General features: G+C 44.9%; 1 protein-coding gene across 3 annotated transcripts in view; it reads right to left on the minus strand.

Moving 5' to 3' along the window:
* AHRR (aryl hydrocarbon receptor repressor) overlaps positions 1-23782 on the minus strand; it is a 793419-nt gene that overhangs the window by 34376 nt on the left and 735261 nt on the right. For all 3 annotated transcript variants that reach the window (XM_085606921.1, XM_085606922.1, XM_085606920.1), the window contains 2 exons: positions 12765-12964; positions 4632-4732 (listed from right to left, as the gene is read on the minus strand). In XM_085606921.1, the coding sequence (XP_085463047.1) occupies positions 4632-4732; positions 12765-12964 (301 nt within the window). The remainder of the gene's footprint in view (positions 1-4631; positions 4733-12764; positions 12965-23782) is intronic.

Here is a 23782-nt window from a genome sequence, read left to right on the forward strand (position 1 = left end):
TTGGCTGGCCTCAGTGGAGTCATAAATGTCAGTGATGACATTCTTGTACATGCGCCGACTCTGGAGGAACACATGAACTGCCTACGATGCGTGTTCCGGAGACTCCAGGACAGTGGCCTCACGTTGCATCGCGAGAAGTGCGAATTCCTAAAAAAGGAGATAGCGTTCTTTGGATATCACTTTTCACAACAAGGAGTGTCGCCCGACCCTGCCAAAGTTCGTGACATCCAGACAGCACCGGCCCCGACCACAGTCACCGGAGTGAGAAGCTTCCTGGGCATGGTCACCTACTGTGGTCGATTCATCCGGAACCTCACGAATCTAACAGCACCTCTACGGGACCTCACGAAGAACGCCGCAACCTGGGAATGGGGCCCCATTCAAGAGAAGGCTTTTCAGGACACTAAACACGCTCTGTCCGCCGAAACCACCCTAGCGTACTTTGACCCCACCCGGGAGTCCGAACTGTCGGTGGATGCCAGTCCCATCGGTTTGGGTGCTGTATTGTCCCAGAAGCAACTGGACGGGGAATGGGCCCCGGTTGCCTACGCAAGCCGGGCTCTGACAGAAACTGAGCAAAGGTACTCCCACATCGAAAAGGAGGCGATTGCGATACATTGGGGGTGTCGTCACTTCCACCTCTACCTATATGGGCAGCCATTCACGGTTCACACTGACCACAAACCGCTGATCCCTCTCTTCATGGGCGTGTCGTCGAAACCACCCCCAAGAATCGAAAAGTGGATCCTGCAGCTGCAGGAATATCAATTCAAAGTGGTCTACCGCCCGGGGACGCAAAACCCGGCGGACTTCCTCTCCAGACATGCCCGGCCAGTTACCCGAGAAGAGGAGTCGGAAGCGCAGGAGACGGAGGAGTATGTCAAACTGGTGGTGGAACGCTCTCGGCCCCTGCCTATCAGGCTCGAGGACATCCTGGAGGCGACCAAACAGGATGACTGCTGGGAGTTGGTGATATCAGCGATTGGATCAGGAAGGTGGCACTCCCTGTTGGAGAACCTGACACACCGCACAGACGATGCACAACTGGCGTTAAGGGCTCTTCACAACGTCCGGTCCGAATTGGCCGTGTCCCCCGAGGGATGTCTGATGAGAGGCACGCGTCTGGTTATCCCCAGGTCACTACAGCAGCGAGTGGTGGACTTAGCTCACATTGCGCACCAAGGGGTAGTCAAGACAAAATCACGTCTGAGGAGCAAGGTGTGGTTCCCTAATCTGGACAGTGTGGTGGAGAGGACTGTCCGGTCTTGTGCGCTCTGCCAAGCGGTAGGCCCAGCGGATCCGCCGGCCCCAATCCTGACGGAAGACATACCTCCTCACCCGTGGCACCGGGTGAGTGCCGATTTTGGGAGCCTACCGGATGGCCGACACATGCTTGTCGTCATTGATGACTTCTCAAAATACCCCGAGGTTGAGATACTGGACTCCATTACTGCGAGCAATACCATACCTCGTTTCGAGAAAATTATGGCCAGCCATGGGCTAATCAAAGAGCTACGCACAGACAATGGTCCGCCATTCGCCAGCCATGAGTTCTCTGAATACCTCCGATCAAGAGGTGTCCGTCATGTGAAGATCACACCACGGTGGCCACAGGCTAATGGTGAGGCCGAGCGTTTCATGCGCACCCTAAACAAAGTGCTCCGGATAGCAATGTCTCGAGAGCAGAACATGGAGTGTGCCCTGTACAATTTCGTAAAAGAATACAGACTTACGCCTCACTCGACCACCATGGCCAGCCCTGGGTTTCTGTGCAATCAACGGGTGCTGAATGATGTGTTTCCCCAGGTGACACCATCCTTGCCTGCGTATCGTCAAGTATCCGAACGCCTCCGACAGAGGCGGGCTAAGAATGACCGAATGTCCCAGAGGCGCCATGCCATGAGCAAAGCGTTGGTGGCCGGTGACATGGTGCTGGTGAAGAATCGACATCCACGAGGGAAGTTCTCCCTTCCGTTTGAACCGGAGCCCTGGGTGATTCAGACAATTAAGGGCACGATGGTCACTGCCCAGAGGGGCCACGAGACAGTCACCAGGAACATCTCCCAATTCAAAAAGTACCGGTGTCCGGCACAACCAAGTGAGATGGTGCCAGAGTCTGAGGGTGGCGAACCGACGGGCGACGCTCTCGATGAGGAGAGTGGTTCACCTGGGCCAGTCCCCCCACTGCCTGGGGCAGTTGTGGAACATTCACCAGGGGCGGCTAGAGCTGAGGGCCGTAGAGATGGGAGCGACGGTCGAGGTGGACACAGATATCATCTCCGAGCCAATCCAGCGGTGTCGTCTCGACTGAGAGGTTTTGTAATGGACTAAGGAAAAGAAATGCAGTGTTTTTCCCGTTCTTTTGTTTCTCTCTCTCTCTCTCTCTCTCTCTCTCTCTCTCTCTCTCTCTCTCTCTCTCTCTCTCTCTCTCTCTCTCTCTCTCTCTCTCTCTCTCTCTCTCTCTCTCTCTCGTTTTGAACTGGAGCACCCTTCCAACCGGTGTTGTGTTTGTTTTTGTTGTGCCATGATAAAGGAGGAATGTTATGTTCAAGGGAACACCCCCCCGCTTACGCGAGGGTGGTCCCGTCTGTGACCCGGAAGGGCTTAGGTCAATAAATGGGGGCTGGACCGGATGATCCGGGTCAGTGCACCGAAGCGCAGTACGAAGCGTAGGTGTGTGTTTATATTCTCCTCCCCGATCCCGGAGTGCATGCTGCCCGCCTACCTGCCCGCTGTCCTTCTCAGTCCTGCACAGGACGTAACAGTCGGCTCATGCAAATACTGAAAGTCATTACGCCCGAATCCCAGTAACAGTTCCCAGTCAATGCACGAAAAATCTCCCGTAGCGAGTACCCAACGGTTCACTGCGTTCTACATTACAATACCCAGACTGCATTGCAACAGCCTACATAAAATACTCATCCACGATGTCCTCCGTTTTTTGGCCAAGCGTACCAGAGATTTGCGAGAGCCGAAATTCGGCAGGCGCCTGAATGCCTGACTTTATGATGCTACTATGCACCTCTACAGATGTCCGTTCCCTATCATGCCGAATCGTTTGTCCCCACTAGGGATGGCTTTGCAGTGCTCCCATAAATAATGCTTGCAGCACATTCCCTAAATAAATGGTGGCGTGTGCTATGTGTTAAATACTTTTATTCTCTTCCTACTTACTACTGGCTCACAAAAATTCTAACCATACCCACTGAAGAAAGTCCGTATTTCTTTGTGTTGGACAAGATCCCCATTGCTTATGGGGTTACCATTGCCTGCTCATACACTGTGATTTAGCTCTGCAATCCGGTTCCCATTCATGTCTGTTTTGCCTTCTGAAGAGTCAATAAATTTAGGGGCATATCATCAAGGTCAGGTGATAATTATCGCTCAGCGCTCTTAGCGCGAGGATAATTATCGCCGGCCAACGCAGAATTTTATCAGCTATCAGCAACGCTTATCTCCAAAGCGATAAAATTCAACGCGCAAGCTGCCAACTGTGCAATTATCGCTGGAAATCCCGCGATAATCGCACAACGTTTTGCGAAAGCTTGCTCATAGAGCAAGGCAGACTTAGCCATGATATCCACCTTCCATAGGATATCATGGCTAAGTCAGTTGAAGAGCAGGCGTAAGGAAAGTAGTGATAACCGAGGTTACCGCTACTTTTCTTGTCGCTCTGCAGGTTAGCGTGTGGCTAGATAATAGGAGAAATGTCGCTTAACGACATTTCTCCCGTCATCTTGGGGTGGAACGCCCACTTTGCATCTCATTAGAGATGCGAAGATGGGCGCTGGGGGAAAGGGCGATAAGGCAAGGATTCACAGGATAGCGTGACCTTGCTGATAAGGCAATAAAATTATCGCCGCTTTCCGTCCGAAAACGGACGTTAAAGCGGCGATAACTTTATCGCCTGGCCTTGATGATATGCTCCAACGTGTACAAAGAAATATAGAAATTTGCACTGTGATTGTAACATGATGAAAAATGGCTGACGGAATTTACTAAACTTACTAAGGGCTAGTCGGAGGCTTTCCGCCTGACACCAATGGTTTCCCTCTGACCGTGGTATTACATTACATGCAGTCGGAGGGAAACTGGTGGGGATTCTGCTCCGCTTCAGACAGGCTCACAGAGACCGTTGGGGAGGCAGGCGGAAGGATAATCCAGAATTAGGATTTCGCTTTCCACCTGCCCTTTCATGGCGGTCTGCCCGCCATGAAAAGGTAGGTGGAAAGTGACTTTGGGGGCCCCTAGCTGGGCCCTCTGCTATTGGGCCTAAGAGGCACCTATGGTGCTTGCCACTCCGTGCAGGGATGTTTGCAAATATCCATTTTACAATTGTAGCTTGTGCTGCAGGCCTTTTCCGCCCACCGCACAGCCTGCAATTGTAAAATGGATGTTTCCGACCGCCCTTAAGGCGGTCGCATCCAAATTCAGAGGGTGGAACTGCCGACCTATGGTCTGGCAGTTCCATTCTGCTATGATGTCGGTCAGACGCTTGCCTGACGAACATCATAATTAGGCCTTAGTAGTGTTGTAGGCGTTAGTAACCTCTTAGAGAGGGTGGAGAACAAATTACATTAAGAGACACGGGCTAATATACATAAACATCAGTATACATATAATATGCTTACATTTAATCTGATTTTCAGCACTGTGCAGCTTTTCAGAGAAGCCTTGGTAACCAGCCCGTCCTTCAAGCTCTGCGTCGCCCAAACCTAGAACCGATTTCGATCTGAGGAAAGGAAGAGATAGGTTTTTGTTATTGTGATTCAGAGTTGTCATATTTTACAAGAGCTCTCTCGTTCTGAGACTGCCATCAGGAAAGAAAAAGTGAGAGAAGCAATGGGCATACCGCTCTTATAGAGAGGATTTAGCGGACAGGACTGTCTTCAGCATTCTGCAGCACACGTAGGAAGAGGAAATCACCTTCTGTGATTGTTTTTGTGCAGGAACGTGCCCCTGCCTGCATAAAAACAATCATCCCTGTGACGCAAACATGATTCAAGGGTGCCTGTGTTGGCGCATGACAGGTAATTGTGCGCTAGTGCAAGGGAGAGCAAAGGGATCCGTCATATCGTTGTAGATTTGACACATCCCTTTGCTTCAGAATTAACGCAGTGCGGCGCAACCAAATGGCTTGTGGCACCGCGCTGCATTAATTCCTTGTAAATAAGGCCACAAGTGCACAAAAGAGACGAAGCAAAAAGAAAGGTAGGGTGAAAGAGTCAATGGACAGGGAGAATCCGAGAAGGAGGTAGAGAGTGCTAAAGTGTTAGGTGTCTCCCTCAAAAGGACACACAGCATTTAAACAAGCATTGACAAAGCTAATAGGACTGGCTTACTTTTAAAGAAAGTACTGACTAGTTGATGGATGAGTTTGTGGGTGTGCTTTTGATTGATTGTCTGGATGGGCGAGTTGTTGATTCCATAGATTATATAAGTGGGTGAATCTGCGATACTATGAAGGTGTAGGCTTCAATGCATGAAAATTGATTTCCAGAGTGCTGCTCTTACCCGCAGGGGATCCTGGCGCTTTGAATAATCGCCTTACATTCGGGAAACGCTGTCCAGTTTGGGAGCTTTGAAAGAGCCACGCTTTAAGCTTTTATTTTCCAAAACAACAGGTTTTTACTGCTGCTGTGATGTATCGGGTTTGCAGGAAAAGCAACCTTGAAATGTGCCTTCTTCCTGTGAGACAAGGAAGCTTGTTTTACTGCTGTCAGGTTGTCATTTTCTGTAAGGGAGGGAAGCTTTACTGCTGAAGCCTGATCTGTACCTGTTCTGTGGGGTTTTCACTTACGCTCCCCAAAACTTTGGCATTCTATAGGAAAAAGGAAAATGCCTTAAAAGCATAGTTTTTGTACAGGAAGCGACCCCTTCCTGCACAAAACCTATGCTGAGTACAACGCAGACACTCTTGTACTTTGGCACAAGGGTGCCTGTGTTGGCGAATGGCTGCCAAAAATGCGCCAGTGCGGGGAGAGAGCAGAACAACGCCATTTCTTAGTAGATATGCACAGTTATGCTCTCTCTAGTTTGTGCAACACAGCGCAGCAACTTTACTTGCTCTGCTGCGTTACGCAAACTCTTTGCAAATCTGGCTCCAATTCTGTAACTTGCACCTGCTGTGCCCCGCCTGTTGGCTGCACCTCAATGTAACCAGCCAGCATATATAGACTGCCGGTGCAGGCACCAAGCAGCTGTCGCCTGCTCCTACCTACACTTGGAACCTGTGGCCTGTCGCTAAAAGACCAGTGCGCCTGTGCTTGGCCATGCCGGTGCTCTGGAATGGTGGCCCTCTATTCCTGCAACTGCTCTTGGCTTCAGCCACTCGAACTGAACATATGGACCTGCATATGTGAGAGAGACACCCTCTGCAGGAAGGTAACTGCATAACATGGGGCTCGGCAGGGGATCTGCATGCCCATAAGCCTTTGCTGAACTTGTGCATACCCACCTCCCTTGGTATGGATCTTGCATTTGTGAACAGATGTGTGCTTTATATATGAAGTCCTATAATTCAAGTTCAGTTTGCCAGCTGAACCACACAGTCATGTTTGACGTCCTGTTTCATTTAACCCATACAATTTCTTTAGGGTCTAGGTGTTCACTTGGTCTTAAAAAAATAGGTTTGGTGGCAAATACCAGCTGCGTTGGAAGAGCACCGCCACCATATGTGTGCGCTCAAATCTTGATGCCTACAGCTTTTTGTATGGGGCCTGCATTTCTGGTTCCTTATTCTTGTGAACAGTTTTGGCTTTTTTTTTTTGCAGCACTACCATTCACGCCGTGATTGCCCCATAACACATCATTAAAGTGAACGGCATAGTAAGATTTACAATTCTCCTTCTGTAAGTTATTCATTTCACAAAGACTAAGCAACACATTACTTTCATCTACTAATACAGCTCTGTTTCTCACTTGCAGTTTGTGGTAGAGCCACAAAGCAGCCCATATTGTTTACACCCAGCCGTGTTTTCATTTGCACGCTTCCACACCCACTGCACCAATAACAAGCATTGGCATAGCCAATAGGTCTCGCCTTTGGGACCTTATAAGTGTTTAGCTATGCAACAGTTGCATAACTAAATACTTATAAGGTCCCAAAAGCGAGACCTGTTGGCTATGCAAAGCGGCCATGCGGCCGCGAAAGTGATCGCAATCGCGATCACGATCAAACATCAAAGCGGCCGTACGGCCGCGAAAGTGAAAGTAATAGCGGTAAAGCGCGGCGCGCGCTCCCGCGCTCCCGCGCACATGCACTGTACCTCTAGGCTGGCCTGGTAGCACTTTTTGGAGCCCTCTCAATAAGTCTCGCCAGCCCAGCGCATGCGCTGGGTCAGGCGAGACCTAAAAATCACTGCAATCTGTGAAGAGAAAATACTCACCTGGTCTGATCCAACATGCGATGAACTCTTTCAACAAGCAAAGTCTGTAGGAGGCTGAGCCCCTTTACATTATTTTTTTATGTTGGTGACATGAACTCTGGCAGAGAACCGAAGATATCTGTAGTCAGATCTTTAAGAGGACAGATGAGGAGTAGTGGAAGGTGGGGGGCAGAGTAGGGCACAACGAAAAGGCAAGGGAAGTCCCCAAATGGGTTTTGTGGGGGACATAGGAGGGAATGGAACAAAGGCAAGGGAAGACACCATACTGACAGCTTACCACCAGAAAAAGGAGCAGGGAATGCATAAGTGGCAAAAGAAAACACAAACATGCAAAAAGAGATAATAGCATTTGTGACTAGAAAGGGGACCTCTGGGCAGTATTTAATTTTTTTTCCAAAGTTCTGTTTATCGAAAAAAAAAGCAACGAAAATTGCATTGACAATAGGCAGCATATATCATAAAGGTAGGAGTGGTGGTTGCTACGGAACAGAAGTGGTGAGGTAGAGGAGGGGAGAGAAAAAAAGAAAAGAATACTTCCTGCCAGCCGCCACCTCTCCTCCATCCTCTTCTGTTCCTGTTGCATCCCGGAAGCCCACAGGCTCCCAGACTTCCCTAAGCCAATCACAACTCTGCAGTCATGTTGGTAATAGTATTACCAGCATGGCAGCAGCGTCATGATTGGTCTGAGGGGCCTGATTTGTCACTCAGACAGTGTCTGGGAGCCTGGGACTGTTCTCCAATTGCTTATACAGCCGGGTGGAGAAATGCTAAGTGCGCATTTCGGTTTGGCCGTCCTAAGTCGGCCAGCCAAACAGTCATGCGCACTTATGGTGCCCACCATTCCTCCTCCCTGCTCCGTGATGACAGCCCGCCCTGCCCTAAACTGGCTCAGTGCTGAAAAATAAAATAATAATAACATTGTGCTATTATCTTTTTATTTGTCCTTTTTGCGCTGCTCAGACAGCAGTGGGGCAATGCCCCTCTGCCTTAACGCAGGAGCCGCCGCTGGAGACGAGGAGGGGATGCCTTAATAATTTACCAGTAATAGCATTACTCTTAGTCCTTCCCTCTCTTTAATTCATTACTTAGTTACTTCCCTCCCGCTCTATTATCACCAGGCTAACTGATTTGGTCTATGGTTTGGTAGAAACAAGATGACATGGGGGGTGGGAGATGACATGGGGGTGGTGTTATGATTAAAATATGTTTGCCGATTGGTGTTGCCTTCCAGCGTTGACAATGGCAGTACCAACACAATAACTAATTATCACACTCTTACATGTGTGACAATTCAGCTTACTCTAGGCCCCCCAAGCTATAAGAAAGGTATGGGCGGCAGTCAATAGTCATTTTTAACAGCGCCACCATGTGGCAGACTGGTACAAGCCGAGGTGTTGATAATTAAGTGCCGGTTCTGAGCACCGGAACCCACCAGCTCAAATTAAGCACTGCTACTCAGGCATTGAACTCATGCATGAACCCCATTTTTGAGCCCACCAGGTCCCTGGACTGAAGCACTATAGTTGCTAAAGCTGGAGACGCAGAGCAGCACAATGCGCTGCAGCCCTTTCATAAAACAACTTGTCTGAACATTGGCAGAGATGCCCAATATTTCTGTGCAGCACATTCTTTATGAGGCAGCAGCCTAGTGTAGAGAAAATTATGCGAACAGAATCCCCATGTCCTTTTTAATCGAGCATCATATACGTGTGCTCCTCTCCATCCCTCTGCCTTGCTGAAAGATTATGCAGGAGACGACTTATAATGGTTGTATGATGGAACAACGCAGGGAAATACTCTGCATGCCTTTACCATGCATTTTTAACCCCACATTTTTTTTTAGATCACATATGCTTTTACAACGCATGATTTTATCACGCATTGTTTATAAATATATTTATATATATAAACAATGTATTTGTGGGGGGAGACCCCCACACCCTCGAACTTACCTTAAATGCGTAGTAAAGGCATATGTTGTAAAAGAATATGCGTCCTAAAAACATGTGTGGTAACAGATGTGTGGTAAAGGTACAATGTGTTAAAAACCTCGATGTAAAGGCTGTTTTCCCGTTATAATGAGCCTGTCCGGGCTTGTTCTGCAATGAAAGCAGCACAAATTAGACTTGCCATGTGCTATCCATCACTTACTGTCTGCAGTAGGACAGTACCCTCGCTCAAGACTGTATGGGCTGTTCCAATCCAAGGAGACCGTTCCCTCTGCATTTATTGATTAATGGCTCCTTGCACTATCTTCACGTGAGGCTAATGGTCAGAAAACGAATTCATGTCTCCTGCAGCAGCAATCAATGGAAAGGTAATTGCATGCAGACCCCTTAATACTTTCATTACAGTTCCGTTTGTATTACAGGTTGCTTGAACAGAACTAGTAACAAATGGAGCCCGCATGCTTCTTGTTGTTCTAGTTGCAACTTCCTAGTCAAGGAACAGAGCCAAGCACACAGGCATTTAAAGGCCTTTACCTGTTAAAGGAAGATTTCAAGCATCTTTCCACAAGCCACTCCGCAGAAAACAGCTGCGTCAGTGTTAGCCCGGGTACCTTATTTTAATACATTTAACTGTACTCTAGAACATTTGTGTGATTATTGCTACAGGATTCTGCCTTCGAAATATCTGGGGTCCAGTGGCGGCCGGCATGTCCTGAGGGTGGTGGGTTGGTGGAATTTTTTTTAAAAAAAGATTTAATTAAAAGTACTTACCTGCAGCGTGACGTCCTCCTCGATGGTCTTCTCTCTGCGAGGCAGGCTCCAAACTGCCAAGCCAGTCCTGGCGCTGCTTTCACCAGCATGAGAGCAGCCCAGCATTGGTGGGAGCGGCCTCTAACAGCGCTAACAAGAGCACTGGAGGCCTTTGCTTCCTCTAACCCTGCTGTCTTAAGACAGCGGGGTTAGAGAGGTTTAAAGTGTACATGTGTGGTTGGCCGTCGCAAGATGGCCGGCCAAAAAGACAATTTAAACTGAATGTGCCTTGCTCTCTCTGTTGCTGCCCCACCGTCCTGATGCGCCGTTCGGGATGGGGTGACGGTAAAAAAAATTATAATGAATTAACTTCATTACCATTTTATTTTTTGTGTCTGGGTCATTTTTGTGGGGCGAAGCTCCTCTGCTCAAACGGAGGAGCTGCCCCTAAAAGATAGGACACAGGCATTCAGTGACAAACTCCTAACTGTTTTTAAGAGTCCTGCGACCCCAGTTGTCTAGCCAACAATTCACAGAACAGTGGCATAATCCAGAGCTCCCATTTCAACAAAACATTGTGATTAGTACCCACGATAAGAAAACACAGCTCCACCCAATATGCATTTCACTTTCCCCAGATTTTAGTCCATTTGTTCGGACAACCCCTGCTTTCGTAGACTACCCTTTCAGCCTACATACACCAGTCCATGTCCCTCTTCTAATCCCTCAGTTTGGGCGTTAGTCCGGACTCCACATACTTGCAATGTTCCTCTTAGCAACCATAGACCACAATGTGAGCCAAAGGCGGTCCATGAGAACCAGGTCGGTATCAGCCCATATATTTAGGAGGCACCATTTTGCTGATAACCTCAAGTCACTCCCACAAATACTGTTAAGACACGCAACCACTGCTACACAATATTGATGGAGTACAGGTAAGCCCTTTATCATTTAAAACCAAGTTACCTCCTGACCACATCCCTGGGACACAATGCAGTCTTCATTTTTTTCATCCCTACCTTCTCCTTTTCTCACAGTTTTTTCTATCTTTCTCTTCCTCCTTCTTTCCCCTTGTGTATTTTTGTCTCTCTTGCTCTGTGTGGGGCGCACCTACAACCACTGGCTCAAATTAAGCACTGACACTAGGTACATTTGATGTGATCTGAACGAATAAAAGAAACTTGGACATCTTTTACATAAAGGACAACATTTACCAAGTTATTTTCAACAACAGCGATGAATGTCATTCATTTTGAAAAATTTGTGATAACTAGGTGTTAGATAGGTTCCTCCAGAACAAGCTTCAACTAACATGCTTGCCTTCTTCAGATGCAAAAAACAACAAAGTGATGGTAGGAATGCTTGAATTGTTGAAGCCACTGGCCATCACTTGCGCCATATTACAATCCCTTCTACAAAATACACTGGACAAAAAAGTCTGTACTCGGTGGAAGGGAATCTGAGGTTTATAGCCATCCACAAACAAGTGCATTGCATTATTTTTAGAATCAGTCAGTCTCCCTGGTTCAAAAAGAGAGCATCAATACATTTGAAATTCCGAGCACACTTTCAACATCTTGGTTCTATATATCTATATTCTATATACTATATTCTATCTATCTATATATTTGTTGAGCACTGTTCTAAACCTATTGGGGAGTTTCATGCTCGATTTTTGAAATACTACAATGCTACATGAGATGCTATACTCCCTGGTATGCTTTGACCAGGCACCACACAGTCAAGCCTGTTATAGCTTCCTCTGTAAGGAACGGTATGGGCCTTTTACGGGCAGATGATACTAGTTGGAGCATCTCTGCTGGCCCATTGGAAATGTTGTTCTTGAGCCAAATGAGGGTAAAACCAAAAGAGGTCCTAGTTGGCTCTTTCACTATATCCTGAATAGGAGCTGGAAAGCTCAGTATTCCTGATGCTCCTGGTGCAAAAGTGGCGCATAGCTGGGGTGTGTCTCAAAACAGACGCAACTCTAGCAATCTGTTGTTACATATGGGCAAGCCCCATGTGAAAGGGCCTGCATCAGTCTTATGCCAGCTGTGAGGAAGGCATTGGGATCTGAAGCTTTGGTGTCCTAAAAGTGCTGCAGTGAAATCTCATAGACTTCACTGCAACACTTCTACGATCCTTTGTTGCGATGGAACGCCCACCCTGACGCAGGTATAATGTACCGCAGGGGTTTTCAAAGTGACGCATCTGCTTAGATGCATCGCTTTGTAAATATGTCGCAGTGTGGTCCATATTTTACGCTGCCGGTGACGTACCGGCGGCGCAAGGAGCTCATAAGTAAGCCGCCAGATTTTTAATGCCTACATAAAATAGCTGAAATAAAATAATCAGTGTGCCAGTAAGGACACAAAATACCCACGAACCCTAAAGCCATGGAAGAACAGCTGGTAGACGCCTACTTCAGTAATTGCTGTTACTATCATGTTTAAAATCACAAAAATTTACTTGTATCTTTTATGTTTGAAGATGGTTGGACTCTTAGTGGGTACTTGTTTGATGTGCAGTACAATTATGGCAATATATCTATGGTAACAATGACGCAATGTGGCGTGTTACTTTACTACCTGGTTCAAATAAAAATAATAAAAAATAATAATCCGGAAATAAATTGGGTACGTCACTGAAAAGCAAACATTTTTAGTAAGATATTTACTTGGTGTCCAGGGTAGGTGAAGACCCAGCTTTGAACGTTGCCCTCAGGAGCATGCTCTTCATCTTCAGTTCTGTCAGAGAGGGGATCAGGAGTGGTACCGCAACGCAGAAGAGGGCCAGCTGAGGAGGTACCGAGGCACCCGAGGACGGCTTCTTCTGTTGCCCAAAAAGGAACTTCAGTTTGCCTTGGAACTGCATGGTCTGCGGATCAAAAGGAAATGTCATGATTGGTGCAACCCAGAGAAATAGGGATAAAATAACAATTACTTCAATTTTTTCCAAAGAAATCCACTGACTGCCAGGTTGTGAAGAAGGTAGGGTGAGCTCAGTGGCCATTTGACAGAAACATTGTAAACCTCTAAAACTTACCAACGTGGAGATTTTTAATGTTTGCTTGTGTTATAAAATGGAAAAGTATACGCTTGAAATGGTTACACATTTTGTATGTTTCCTGGTGCATGCATCTGTACAGTAATCTTACGATTGCAGATTGTCTACTCTACAGACATTACTCAGGAGTAGCGTTACAATAAGTTTAAAATTTTACATCTTTTCTTTACATAGAATATACTTTTTCTTCTGAAGACTACCCTATCTTTTGTACCAAGAGGTAAATACAGGATGTTCCTCGCTTGAGATGGAGAAAACGAAATGTAAACACGTCTATGCAGATAGAGGGTAATACAACAATTACAGGCGCATTCATTTTTCAAAATCGTTGAATTGTTGGGTGTACCACATCCTTCTAGAATTGCAAGGGTATTCTCTTGCACTGGTATATTGAGAAGAGAATTTAGGGCCTGATTGCGATGCATGCGGTCAGACCGCCGCCTGTCCTCCGGTGGCAGTCTGACCGCCAACAGCCCATCGCTCCAACTGCCGAATTAGGATAGTAGTGGTCGGACCAATAGCAGCCGGAGGCCACACGGCTGCCACCACCAGGATCCTGGATCCCGACAGTGCCGCAGCCGGAACACCAGCAGGCAATGGCGGTGGTGCCAAGGCAGGCATCGCCATCGGAATTACGAAGTCCCTTTCTGACAATGTTTTAATGGCGGGGTCCCTGCCATGAAAAGGTTGTCTGAAAGGGCCTCAAACAGGGCTCCCGGGTGTACAAATGTGCCTAGTGCCCCCCTAGCATGGCACTGTTGTGCGTGCTCTGTGTACCATGCACGATATGGTGCATGGCACATGGTGCACGCACGTATGAAGGCGCTGTACGGCAGTGGTATGCGTTTAAGCCTCACCTATGGGTCAAACATACCGCTTTTGTGACACCACGGCACATCGAGCCATGGATTACACTCGTAATCCAGAAGGCAGGAAACTGCAGGCTTGTCGGTTAACATCCCTACTTTGCGTCAACTGCCTTGCAAAATCCTGTCCACGCTCCAGATTGGCCATTTCTAGAACTACATTGCACTTTTATAATTTTCAAAGGTTTGGAGCATTCATATTTTTCTGTTTGTTTTTTTCAACACATTCCATGACAAGATCCCTTTCCGAAGAAATGCAGCTGTCTATTTCCGTCTACGACGGGGTCATTTTGTTTGTTTCAGGTATCTGTCGTCTAGGGAGACAGAAGGAAAAATTCCTGTGATGGAATATTGAGTGGTACAATAAATCCCAGCCGTATCTTGAAGAGCTTTGTACTCAGGTATCACATTCATTTTGCTAAACTGCAAACACTCTATTACCATTTTGTTAATTCTTTCCACCAATTAATTGGCTCTTGGGCAATGAAGGATTGTCTCTAAATTAGTGGCAGACATTTATTTTAAGAAATAACTCATATCAGTGGAGTTAAGTTGAATATTATTGTCAGCCACAAGAATTTCTTATATTATCACTCTCACAAGAAAACATGTCCTAAGAAGTTAATCAAAAGTTTGCAATGATGTTGCATACAGATCTTTACACAAACCAAGGAGAATGATAGACAATCAGAACAAATACAAATCAACCTCTTAATCTGATACAGTTCCGTGGACTGAAAATGTTCAATTCAAGTTTATTCCACAGTTTGGGGCAGCTTCAATGGTTAAGAAAGGTTTATTTTTGCTCCTGTTCTGTTTTATAGTGTCTAATCCAAGTCAAACGTACCACAATCTTACTCTGGGCTTAGTTAAAGTATGTCCTGAGAGTCATTTGTGGGCAATTTTGGTAGTCTTCTCAAGCAACATTCTTTGGGGAAGAAATGATTTGCTCCAAAAGAACATAACATCAAGTAGACTCAAAGATTCAATTATTTTTATTACCTCCAAAAAATGTCTTCAGGTTTTCATGTACCTCATTCTTGAATGGGCAACTTTTTAATACTGTTTCTTTGATTAAATTGCACATATTCTTCGTATGATCAATCTCAATTTGCCCGTCTAATAAGCTTCAGTAACACAGTTAATACCACCCACTTATTAGATCCTTCAACAAAATCATTATTACTCAGAGGCATGCAGAAGAGGTAGTCTCCAGCCATACTTCTTAGACCTGGTAAGTATGTTGGAATTTTTATAAGTGGCCCAAATTGTCTGAAAAAATATTGTGGAATTCAGCACATATATCTTCTTAACACAGAGATCTTTCAACTAAGAGGACAAGGCCCGCTTCATTGTGGTCAAGTTTAATTCCCAGCTCTCACAGTGGTATCCATCCATGGAGATTGGATTCCTTCCTTCTCTGTTATGCACACATAACCAACAGCAGTCCTCACTTTAAATGAGGTATGCTTTTTTAGCATTCCTTCCAAAGGAATATGGTAGCCAGATGTACGACCATTGACTTTTGCGACTCGCAAATTGCGCCAAATTGCGAGTCGCAAAATTCAATGTATAACAGTGTCTGAGACACTGTTTGCGGTTCCCAATGGGGTCGCAAATTGCATGCCTCATAAATATTAATGAGGCTGTCGCAATTTGCGACCCCATTGGGAATGGCTGGAATGGTGGTATGCTGGGGTCATCAGACCACAATTTCTGGGACTGCTTTTAAATAAAGCAGCTTTTTTCTTTCAAATGCAGCCCGTTTTCCTAAAAGGAAAACGGGATGCATTTAAAAAATAAAAATGAAACTTTTCTGTTTTATTTTTTAAAGGCAGGCAGTGGTACCCTAGGACCACTGCCTGCCCTTAAAAAATATTTACGCATTCATTCACAAAGGGAAATGGGTCCCCTGGGGAACCCTTCCCATTTGCAAGTGCTTTACCACCCTTCTGAGAAGGGTGGTAAACTGTGAGTGTTTTGTGACCGCAATTGCGGTCGCAAAACATTCTTACATAGGGTTCAGACCCGCTATTCGGAATGGACGCCCTCAGAACGCCCCTTCCTAATAGTGAGTCGCTAACCCTATTTTGCGAGTTGCTATTTAATTAGCGACTCACAAAATAGGGTTAGTATATGGCCCACAGGTTTTTTGCATGCGCAAACTGGTCTAAATCCCATTTGCACATGCAAAAATCTGTCGTACATCTGGCCCATGGTCTTTATTATATCCCCTGGACTAATATCACATTTTTCGTAGACATATCATCACTGCCGAAAATATCTGTGACAATTGAAGTATACCGCAAGCAAGAATCATCTAAGGCTCTAACCACTCAGTTGTGTACTTTTATCTCACAGCTAGGCAAATCAACACTGTTATTTTCAATCACTTGGAATTCAAATTCGTTTACTCCTTCTTCAATGTCCTTCCAGAAACACTTGTTTCTTGCTAGTATCGCCAGCAAATGTCCCATTTTATCACTGCTTCTACAAACTGCATTTTTGGCATAACAGTAAGCACTGTTGGATAAATGACCAGGATTGGCACAACAAAAACAGTTTAATTTAACATTGTCAATACTTAATTTTTTTGCCAGCTTGCTGCAACTCCTTTGCCCTTGAAAGATTTGTCTCATTTTTTGTTTTGTTTAAATTTGATTATTCAATTTCAACAATTTTGATACAATTTAACAAGAGTCGCGTACATGCACACATTGCACAAAAAGACATATAGCATAGGTAGTCTGCATAGGGAGGGCATGCATGCCATACTTGTTTGCGCAACTCATAGTATGTATTGAGTGAGAATGTTTTAAGAAACAGGCAATATATGAACTGGGATAAAGTTGTGTTGTACCATTTTGACTCATGTGACAGCATCTACATGGTGTTCCGCCGTTTCCCCCGCGAGAGATTTGTCTCCTTTTTAGGTATATTTTATTTCATACACAGCTTGCTCTGCTGGCATTTTAATTTCCTTTATGCAATTTGCCATTTATTCTATACTTTTGACAATTTTAGTAGCTTCCTTTAGGTTGGGGTTCCATGTTAGAATCATTTGAACAACGCGTTCCTTTTAGGAGAGTCACACCAACCACCAGATTGACATGATCTAGAGAGAGCTCTTGATAGGGCAATATAGCTTACACATTTTCATTTTTCCTTTTGTATGAGCGAAAATGTCTCTAAATGTAGGTTAATGTTACCCCCAAAATGTTCCTTTAGGTTTTTTAATGTAATTTGGTGTACATCACCGGGTTCACCTTGACCGGCTTTTTCCAATGGTTAAGGCACATTTTTGTTGACTGTTCTAACTTCTATATCAAGATTAGGCTACTGAATATATTGTCTCCAACTTGTGTGATTAAATAGGAATCAAATTATATAACCCATTCATTCTAATAGAGAACTGGTTCGTTGGAGTTACTTAGGAAAGCATGCTAGCTGCACGCATACCTGGAGGGAAATGTACGGTAAAAATTAAAATTAACAGTAAAATAATAAGCTAAAAGAAGGACCTAAAATAATGAAATGTTCTTATGTATTATTAATTTACGGACTTCTGAGTACATTCCATAGAATAAAAACAAAATAATAAATATTTTGTGATTTGCACACTACAAAGAGAAAATTGTTCGAAGGGATCACTTCAACGCATATTCACTATTGCATAACATGCCAGATTGCTCAGAAGCATGACATAATTCTATTAATATGACTTATTCCCAATGAAATGTGCTTTCCCACTAGAATTTTTTTTTATCTCATACCAAATGACTATGATCCTAAGGCACCAGCATGTGAAAGACAGACACATTCTGAAGGAAAGAGATGTGCAACAATGTGGGGGGTCTAGAGGCTGGGCAGATGATACCAGATTGCCACCTAATACCCATTGGAACGCTCTTGGTCAAGGCAGTGTATTGGGTACACCAGCCCTGCAGGGAGCAGTAGCGGCCCGTGCATGGAGTGCCGTGGGGCGGTGGGGTGGGGGAGGGGCAGGCTGGGAATTTGGCGATGCAGCGCGTGCAACGAAATTAGTTTTATTGATTTAATTGTCTACTTACTTGCATTCATCCATATCCCAGTGTTTACTACCCCCACCCTGCCCCTCCCTCACCCCGCCCCACTGCCCCACGGCACTCCCTGCACAGGCCGCTACTGGCAGGGAGACAGTCTCACGTCTTGCAAGTCAAAAGACCCCTCTTGTATGAAATGCACCATTGACAGGCAGACGAGGTGCACAAGGCACATAGAAGAATAATGATCCATACTCCCAATCTATGGCTGTTGGTGATGACCTGGTAATGTATATTGAGCATAGAACTGATCGATATTAAGAAACAGTCATGGCTAATGGAAGCAAGAATCCTCTTGGGAGAATTATCTGTCTAGGAGGATGAGCCTGATTACTAAGTCACTGTTAAATGTGTTCACAAGAAAGACAAGTCCTCATCATTAACTTTAAAAATCAAGACATTAAGGGGCTTATTTATGAGAAGCTTGCGCCATTGGAGCATCACGTTGTTTATGCTGCAGTGGCGCAAGCCTCTCAATCATATCTATGAGGCCAGGAAAAGCCACTCTGCAAGGCTTTTCATGGCTTCATAGATATGGAGTAAGACAAAGCAGCACAAGTTACTGCCTTGCCTTACTCTGTGTCAAGGAGGTATCCATGGGCTTTGCGGTGGGTTTTCAGACACAACACCCATGGATTTTGACTCTGTCCTAGATTTACAAAATCATGTAAACCTGGGACTGCACTAAAACCTCACGCCTCACAAGAGCAGGCGTAACGAGGAGAAATATTTTTATTTATGCTTGTTTTGTCCTCTTTCCATGTATGCTGTATTCTGCAGCACACATAGAAAGAAGAAAACACCTCTTGGGATTGTTTTTGTGCAGGAAGGTGCCCCTTCCTGCACAAAAACAATCCTGCCTGCAACAGAGGCTCCCAGGCACCCTATGTTGGCGCTAGGCAGCAAAGTGTGCGCCAGCACAGGGAGAAGGGACAGAATGCACTGTATTTCAGAAATACAGTGCATTCCTGTCCTCTTACATTGCTGTAGGGTAGCGCAGCAAGAAGACTTACAGCGCTCCCCTATGACAATTCCTCATAAATGAGGCCCTCAATTTGTAAAGAATATCAAACACCATACAGAGTTCCAACTCAATCACTTTAACCTCCTCCATAAGACCCACTGGCACCAGTATCAGGAGCACTCTATCCAATTACTAATGCTGCAGACTAAATTGATGCTCTCTTAGTGTCCACAGAATGAGGAGACATACAAAGAGACACATTTCTAAACTTAAACTTTGTGACCGAATTCTGGAGAAACCTCATGCTAAATAGACAAGGATATTGGAGTCCCCTTCAACTACAATCTCTGTTGCTTAGTCATGAATGGCGGACCTGCAAATCATACTGTCAATTTTAGATTCTCACTATGTTGCCATCCTCTTCCTACTGGCCCCTAGGCAGCGCTTGCGCGGTGTCTTCGAGACATGCTGTATCTAGGATATGGGCTTGAAAAAACGCCCATCTTTTTGATTGGTTCCTGTTGTTGCCCTTAGCAGTCCCCCCTTTTGGAACTTCGTAACCTCCCATCAGGACTACCCCTCTTACATGTGTTCTTACTGCCAAGGCTATTTATACTTAGAGAAAACTTTAGTTGGCCTGCCTCTTTGCTCCTTAACTCTTCTGTTTACTTGTGCAATGAAACTTCTGTCGCATCCTTTGCTTGCCGTCCCTTTATCTCCCCATGCCTGCCCCTACCCCTCCCACAACACTGCTTTAGTTGCTTCATATATATCCCTTAATCTCCCTGTGCCTCCCCCCTCCCCCCTCCCAGAACACTGCTTTAGTTGCATCATATCCCTTAATCTTCACCTCCCTCTACCCACAACACTGCTTGCAGGCCTCCACCACCCCTCTGAGGCCGCTGCTATTTTGCTCATGATTTTTGTTCCTTTACAAACACTCCTATCTATATAGCACACCTAGCCATGGGCTCGGGGAAATTAAACAATAAGCTCCTATCACAGGATGTTGAGCCTAATAGCAGACTTGAATCGGGATCCCCAGCTCACCAGTCGGCAGCTCTCACCACTACGCCATATCCTTTGCCTAGCCATGCTGCAGGGTGCAGTACCTTATGTGGTCAAAAGAGGTCCCAATGGGGGTTCATATTGGTTCACTACACCCTGCAACATGGCTAGGTAAAAAACATTGGTATTTATAATGCCAATAACTCCAACAAATGCGAGACCTGTTGCATTTCCAATGCTTGCTTCAAATTACTAACCTGCAAATGGCCAGCACCTACAACAACAACACATGGACCTTGCTACAGAGCACACATGCACAAAACAGCAACCCATGTAATAGGCGATTACGCTGAGCAATGGTCAACTACACACAACAGCCGAATGAAATAAATACCCAAGTCCTACAGCAAATACATTAACATTCATGCGCATAATACAGCAGGCTCTCGTAGCTGGAAAGCTGGTATGATAACCTCAGCATTGGAATTCTTCTCCAGCCCCTGAAGCAGTGCATTTAACACTTTGTACATAGATGGTGAATGTTCAGCTGAAAGTGAGTAACTTTATTTTCTTTTGATGTCTTCATCTCTATATAAGTACATGCACTATTAAAAACATGGCCTGTATTTGGAAACAAAATCAGCATTTTTTTGCTAATGTGCACTTTTTAAAGTTCATTTACAGAATGGAGGAAATAGGATGTGGCGTGGGTGTGAGTTGACAAGCTTACCACATTTGACGCGTTTTTATTTCGGTTTCAGTTAATTTAAGGTGTTTAATTTTTGGGAGAAAAAAACATTCTGCAAATCATAATTTTCATTAAACACCATGGTTTTTAGTACACTTTTCAGCAAATGATTTCTATTAAACAATTTAGAACAAAAAATAGTGTAAAGATATTTGACTCAACGCCATATATGCAATACGTTTGTGTGCCTTGGTCTTAAATATTCTCACACATACCTTATAAAACATTGTATTTTGTTGTATTGGAGAATTCGTATTGTGCTTCATACCCCTGATGTCGCAAATACACGTTCTAAATAAATAAAACTGTGACTAGAGGTGTATTTCTCAACTATATTTGGGACGCTCTATTACTCCCTTTAATGACCAAAAAGTGTAATTGATTCTATCTACTTTCTCTAGTGCTTTCCCAAGAACACTTCAGCATTGACCCTCTCTATCTGATCCTATCACTGGGTCTGAATCATAGTTCTAGGAGAGATTACTTCATAGTAAAGTTTCAGAACTACCACTGACTATGTAATTAAGTTACATTTAAGGTTGTTGTATTTAAACCGTATGATGTTGAGATCCTAAAAATCTGGCATTCATTCATTCATCCATTCATTCATCCATTTTTGTTGTGTGTTGAAAAACCCTTCTATAACGCATTTCTGCTGGTATAAGATACCCTGAGAGCATTACCATTCCAAGATGGCCACCACATTCAGAATCAGGTGCCATGTCAGGCTTTGACAGTTGCTATAACTACCAAAGTCTCAGTTAGTGCCACAAAACTCTGCGTCTGTTGCCATACCCTCTTGGTGGAAGCAGCAGCTACATGGGGTTTCTTCATCTGAAGTGAATGTGATGCTGCAGGCAGTTGCTGTACACACTTCTCACAAACTGCACCCTCTTATGGGCATCAGCACTGGAAGAGTGCATGGGTTTCCACTGCTGTGAATGAGCCCACAACTTGAAAGCTGAAGCCGCCAAACTGATGCCAGATCTAGGGAATGGGTGCACCGCACAGGAGCATTCATGCCCACTACAATAAGCTGACCACAGGTGGTGCACAGTCCTTATATGTCCTTAATTCTACCTTCCCCAACATTATGTTGTCCTAATAGGAAAAACACTATTGGCGCATTAGCATATGCATTAATCTCTCTTTGGCAGAGTGCACAAACTTACAGACAGCATTGATCTGCTGAAAAGGCTCATTTCATGAATAAATAACCATTCCTGAATCCTCAAACTCTAACACCTGATTCTGTGTGCATAGGTTCCCCTGCATGGTTTCCTTCCTTACTTATGCGATAGGATTAACTCCGTCAGCACACATCATCTTGCTATTGATCAACATCTACTAGAGATCCACACATAAGCACTGCATCTCTGCTCCTTCTGTCAGCCTTCCTCAGGTTTTATACTTGTAATTTTGTCCATGAACAGAAGCTCCCAATCTCCATCCAGCTCAATGATCACATGCAGACACATCCTCTAAAAGCCATTTGTAATATCCTATTCAGTCATACATAGGTGTAAACACAACATAACCTTTTCCCTAGCCACAATCATCTCTCTCCTTGCCTACGCAGACTGGGCTTAGGGGGCTGAAATCTATCTTTATCCAAATAAATTCCATTTGATTTCAGCCTCCCTTTCAAAAGTTGAACCAACCAATCAAGAGTTAGGTCATCACACTGTAAATGAATGTGATTGAGTGAATGAATGAAATGTACCTATAGAGAACACTGTTACCCTCAGGAAAGTGTTGTGGCACTAGGGAGAAATGGCAATGCAGATAAGTACATTTGATAGCTGGTAAAATGTTTTAGATAATTGTGTGAAAGATGATAATTAGATAAATTGTACTTGTAAAAGGGTAATGAATGCCTATTTTGGGAAGGTAGGTAGACAAAAGAGTGACCTCTCGTCCTACGACCTACCTCATCGGGTCACCAAATAGACTTCAGAGAGACCAGTCCTCCAAAGATCAGAACTTCTGTCTTGTCACTGTTAAGCTTCAGCGAGTTGAGCTTCATCCGAGCTTTCGCAGCTGACATAATATTAAGTTTCTTGAGTTCAAGGAAGAACTCTCTGGTCACTGCAATGGTATATGAGCCTCTTTTCTGTTGAACGCTCCTAGGATTAATATAAACTTATACAAAGTCTTTCTTGGAACAGATCAAGAACATACTATTCTAACACACTGCTTGATATGTTAGAGGGAAACCCACAGATATGAATGCTGTAGAGTCAAGAATAAATGATATGCCTGCTAAGACAATTAACTTTTTTGCTGTTGCAAAAACAGAATGTTGTTCTATGCACCTACCCCTTCCCTGACCTGGTCACTGGCATTAGCTTCAAGATCAGTCACTGCACCAGATGTTACTGCTTCTTTTAGCAACCTCACTTGAAAATTCCAGAATGTTCAGAATGCCGCTGCCAGACTACTCCTCTACCTACCACGCCACTTCCACATCAACCATCACCTACGGACACTACAATGGCTCCCCGTTGAGAAGAGAATCACCTTCAAGCTTCTAACCCATGGCCACAAGGCCCTCCACAACACCGGACCCACCTACATAAACCGCCGGCTCTGGTTCCACGCACACAAAAGATCCCTCCGCTCAGCTCTCTCTTGTGACAGTACCAAGCATCAAGATGACCAGGACAGGAGGACGATCCTTCTCCCTCCTTGCGGACAAGGCATGGAACGCCCTCCCTCTTCCCCTCCGACAGACACAACACTCTCCAAGTTCTTTTTTTTTTTTTTTTTTTTTTTTTTTTAGCTTTGTTTAATATTCTTTTTTTTTTTTTTTTTTTTTTTTTTTTTTGAAAAAGTTTTTATTGAGCAACAATTCGGTCACAAGTATGGGCCTACAACCACCCGGGCCGGCCGCTAGGTACATAAGGAAATATACACATATCAAAGTTGCAATCCGTTCCCAGGGCACTGCCCCGCAGTGGC

Source organism: Triturus cristatus, chromosome 5_2 (assembly GCF_964204655.1).
Source record: "Triturus cristatus chromosome 5_2, aTriCri1.1, whole genome shotgun sequence".
Classification (NCBI taxonomy): domain Eukaryota; kingdom Metazoa; phylum Chordata; class Amphibia; order Caudata; family Salamandridae; genus Triturus; species Triturus cristatus.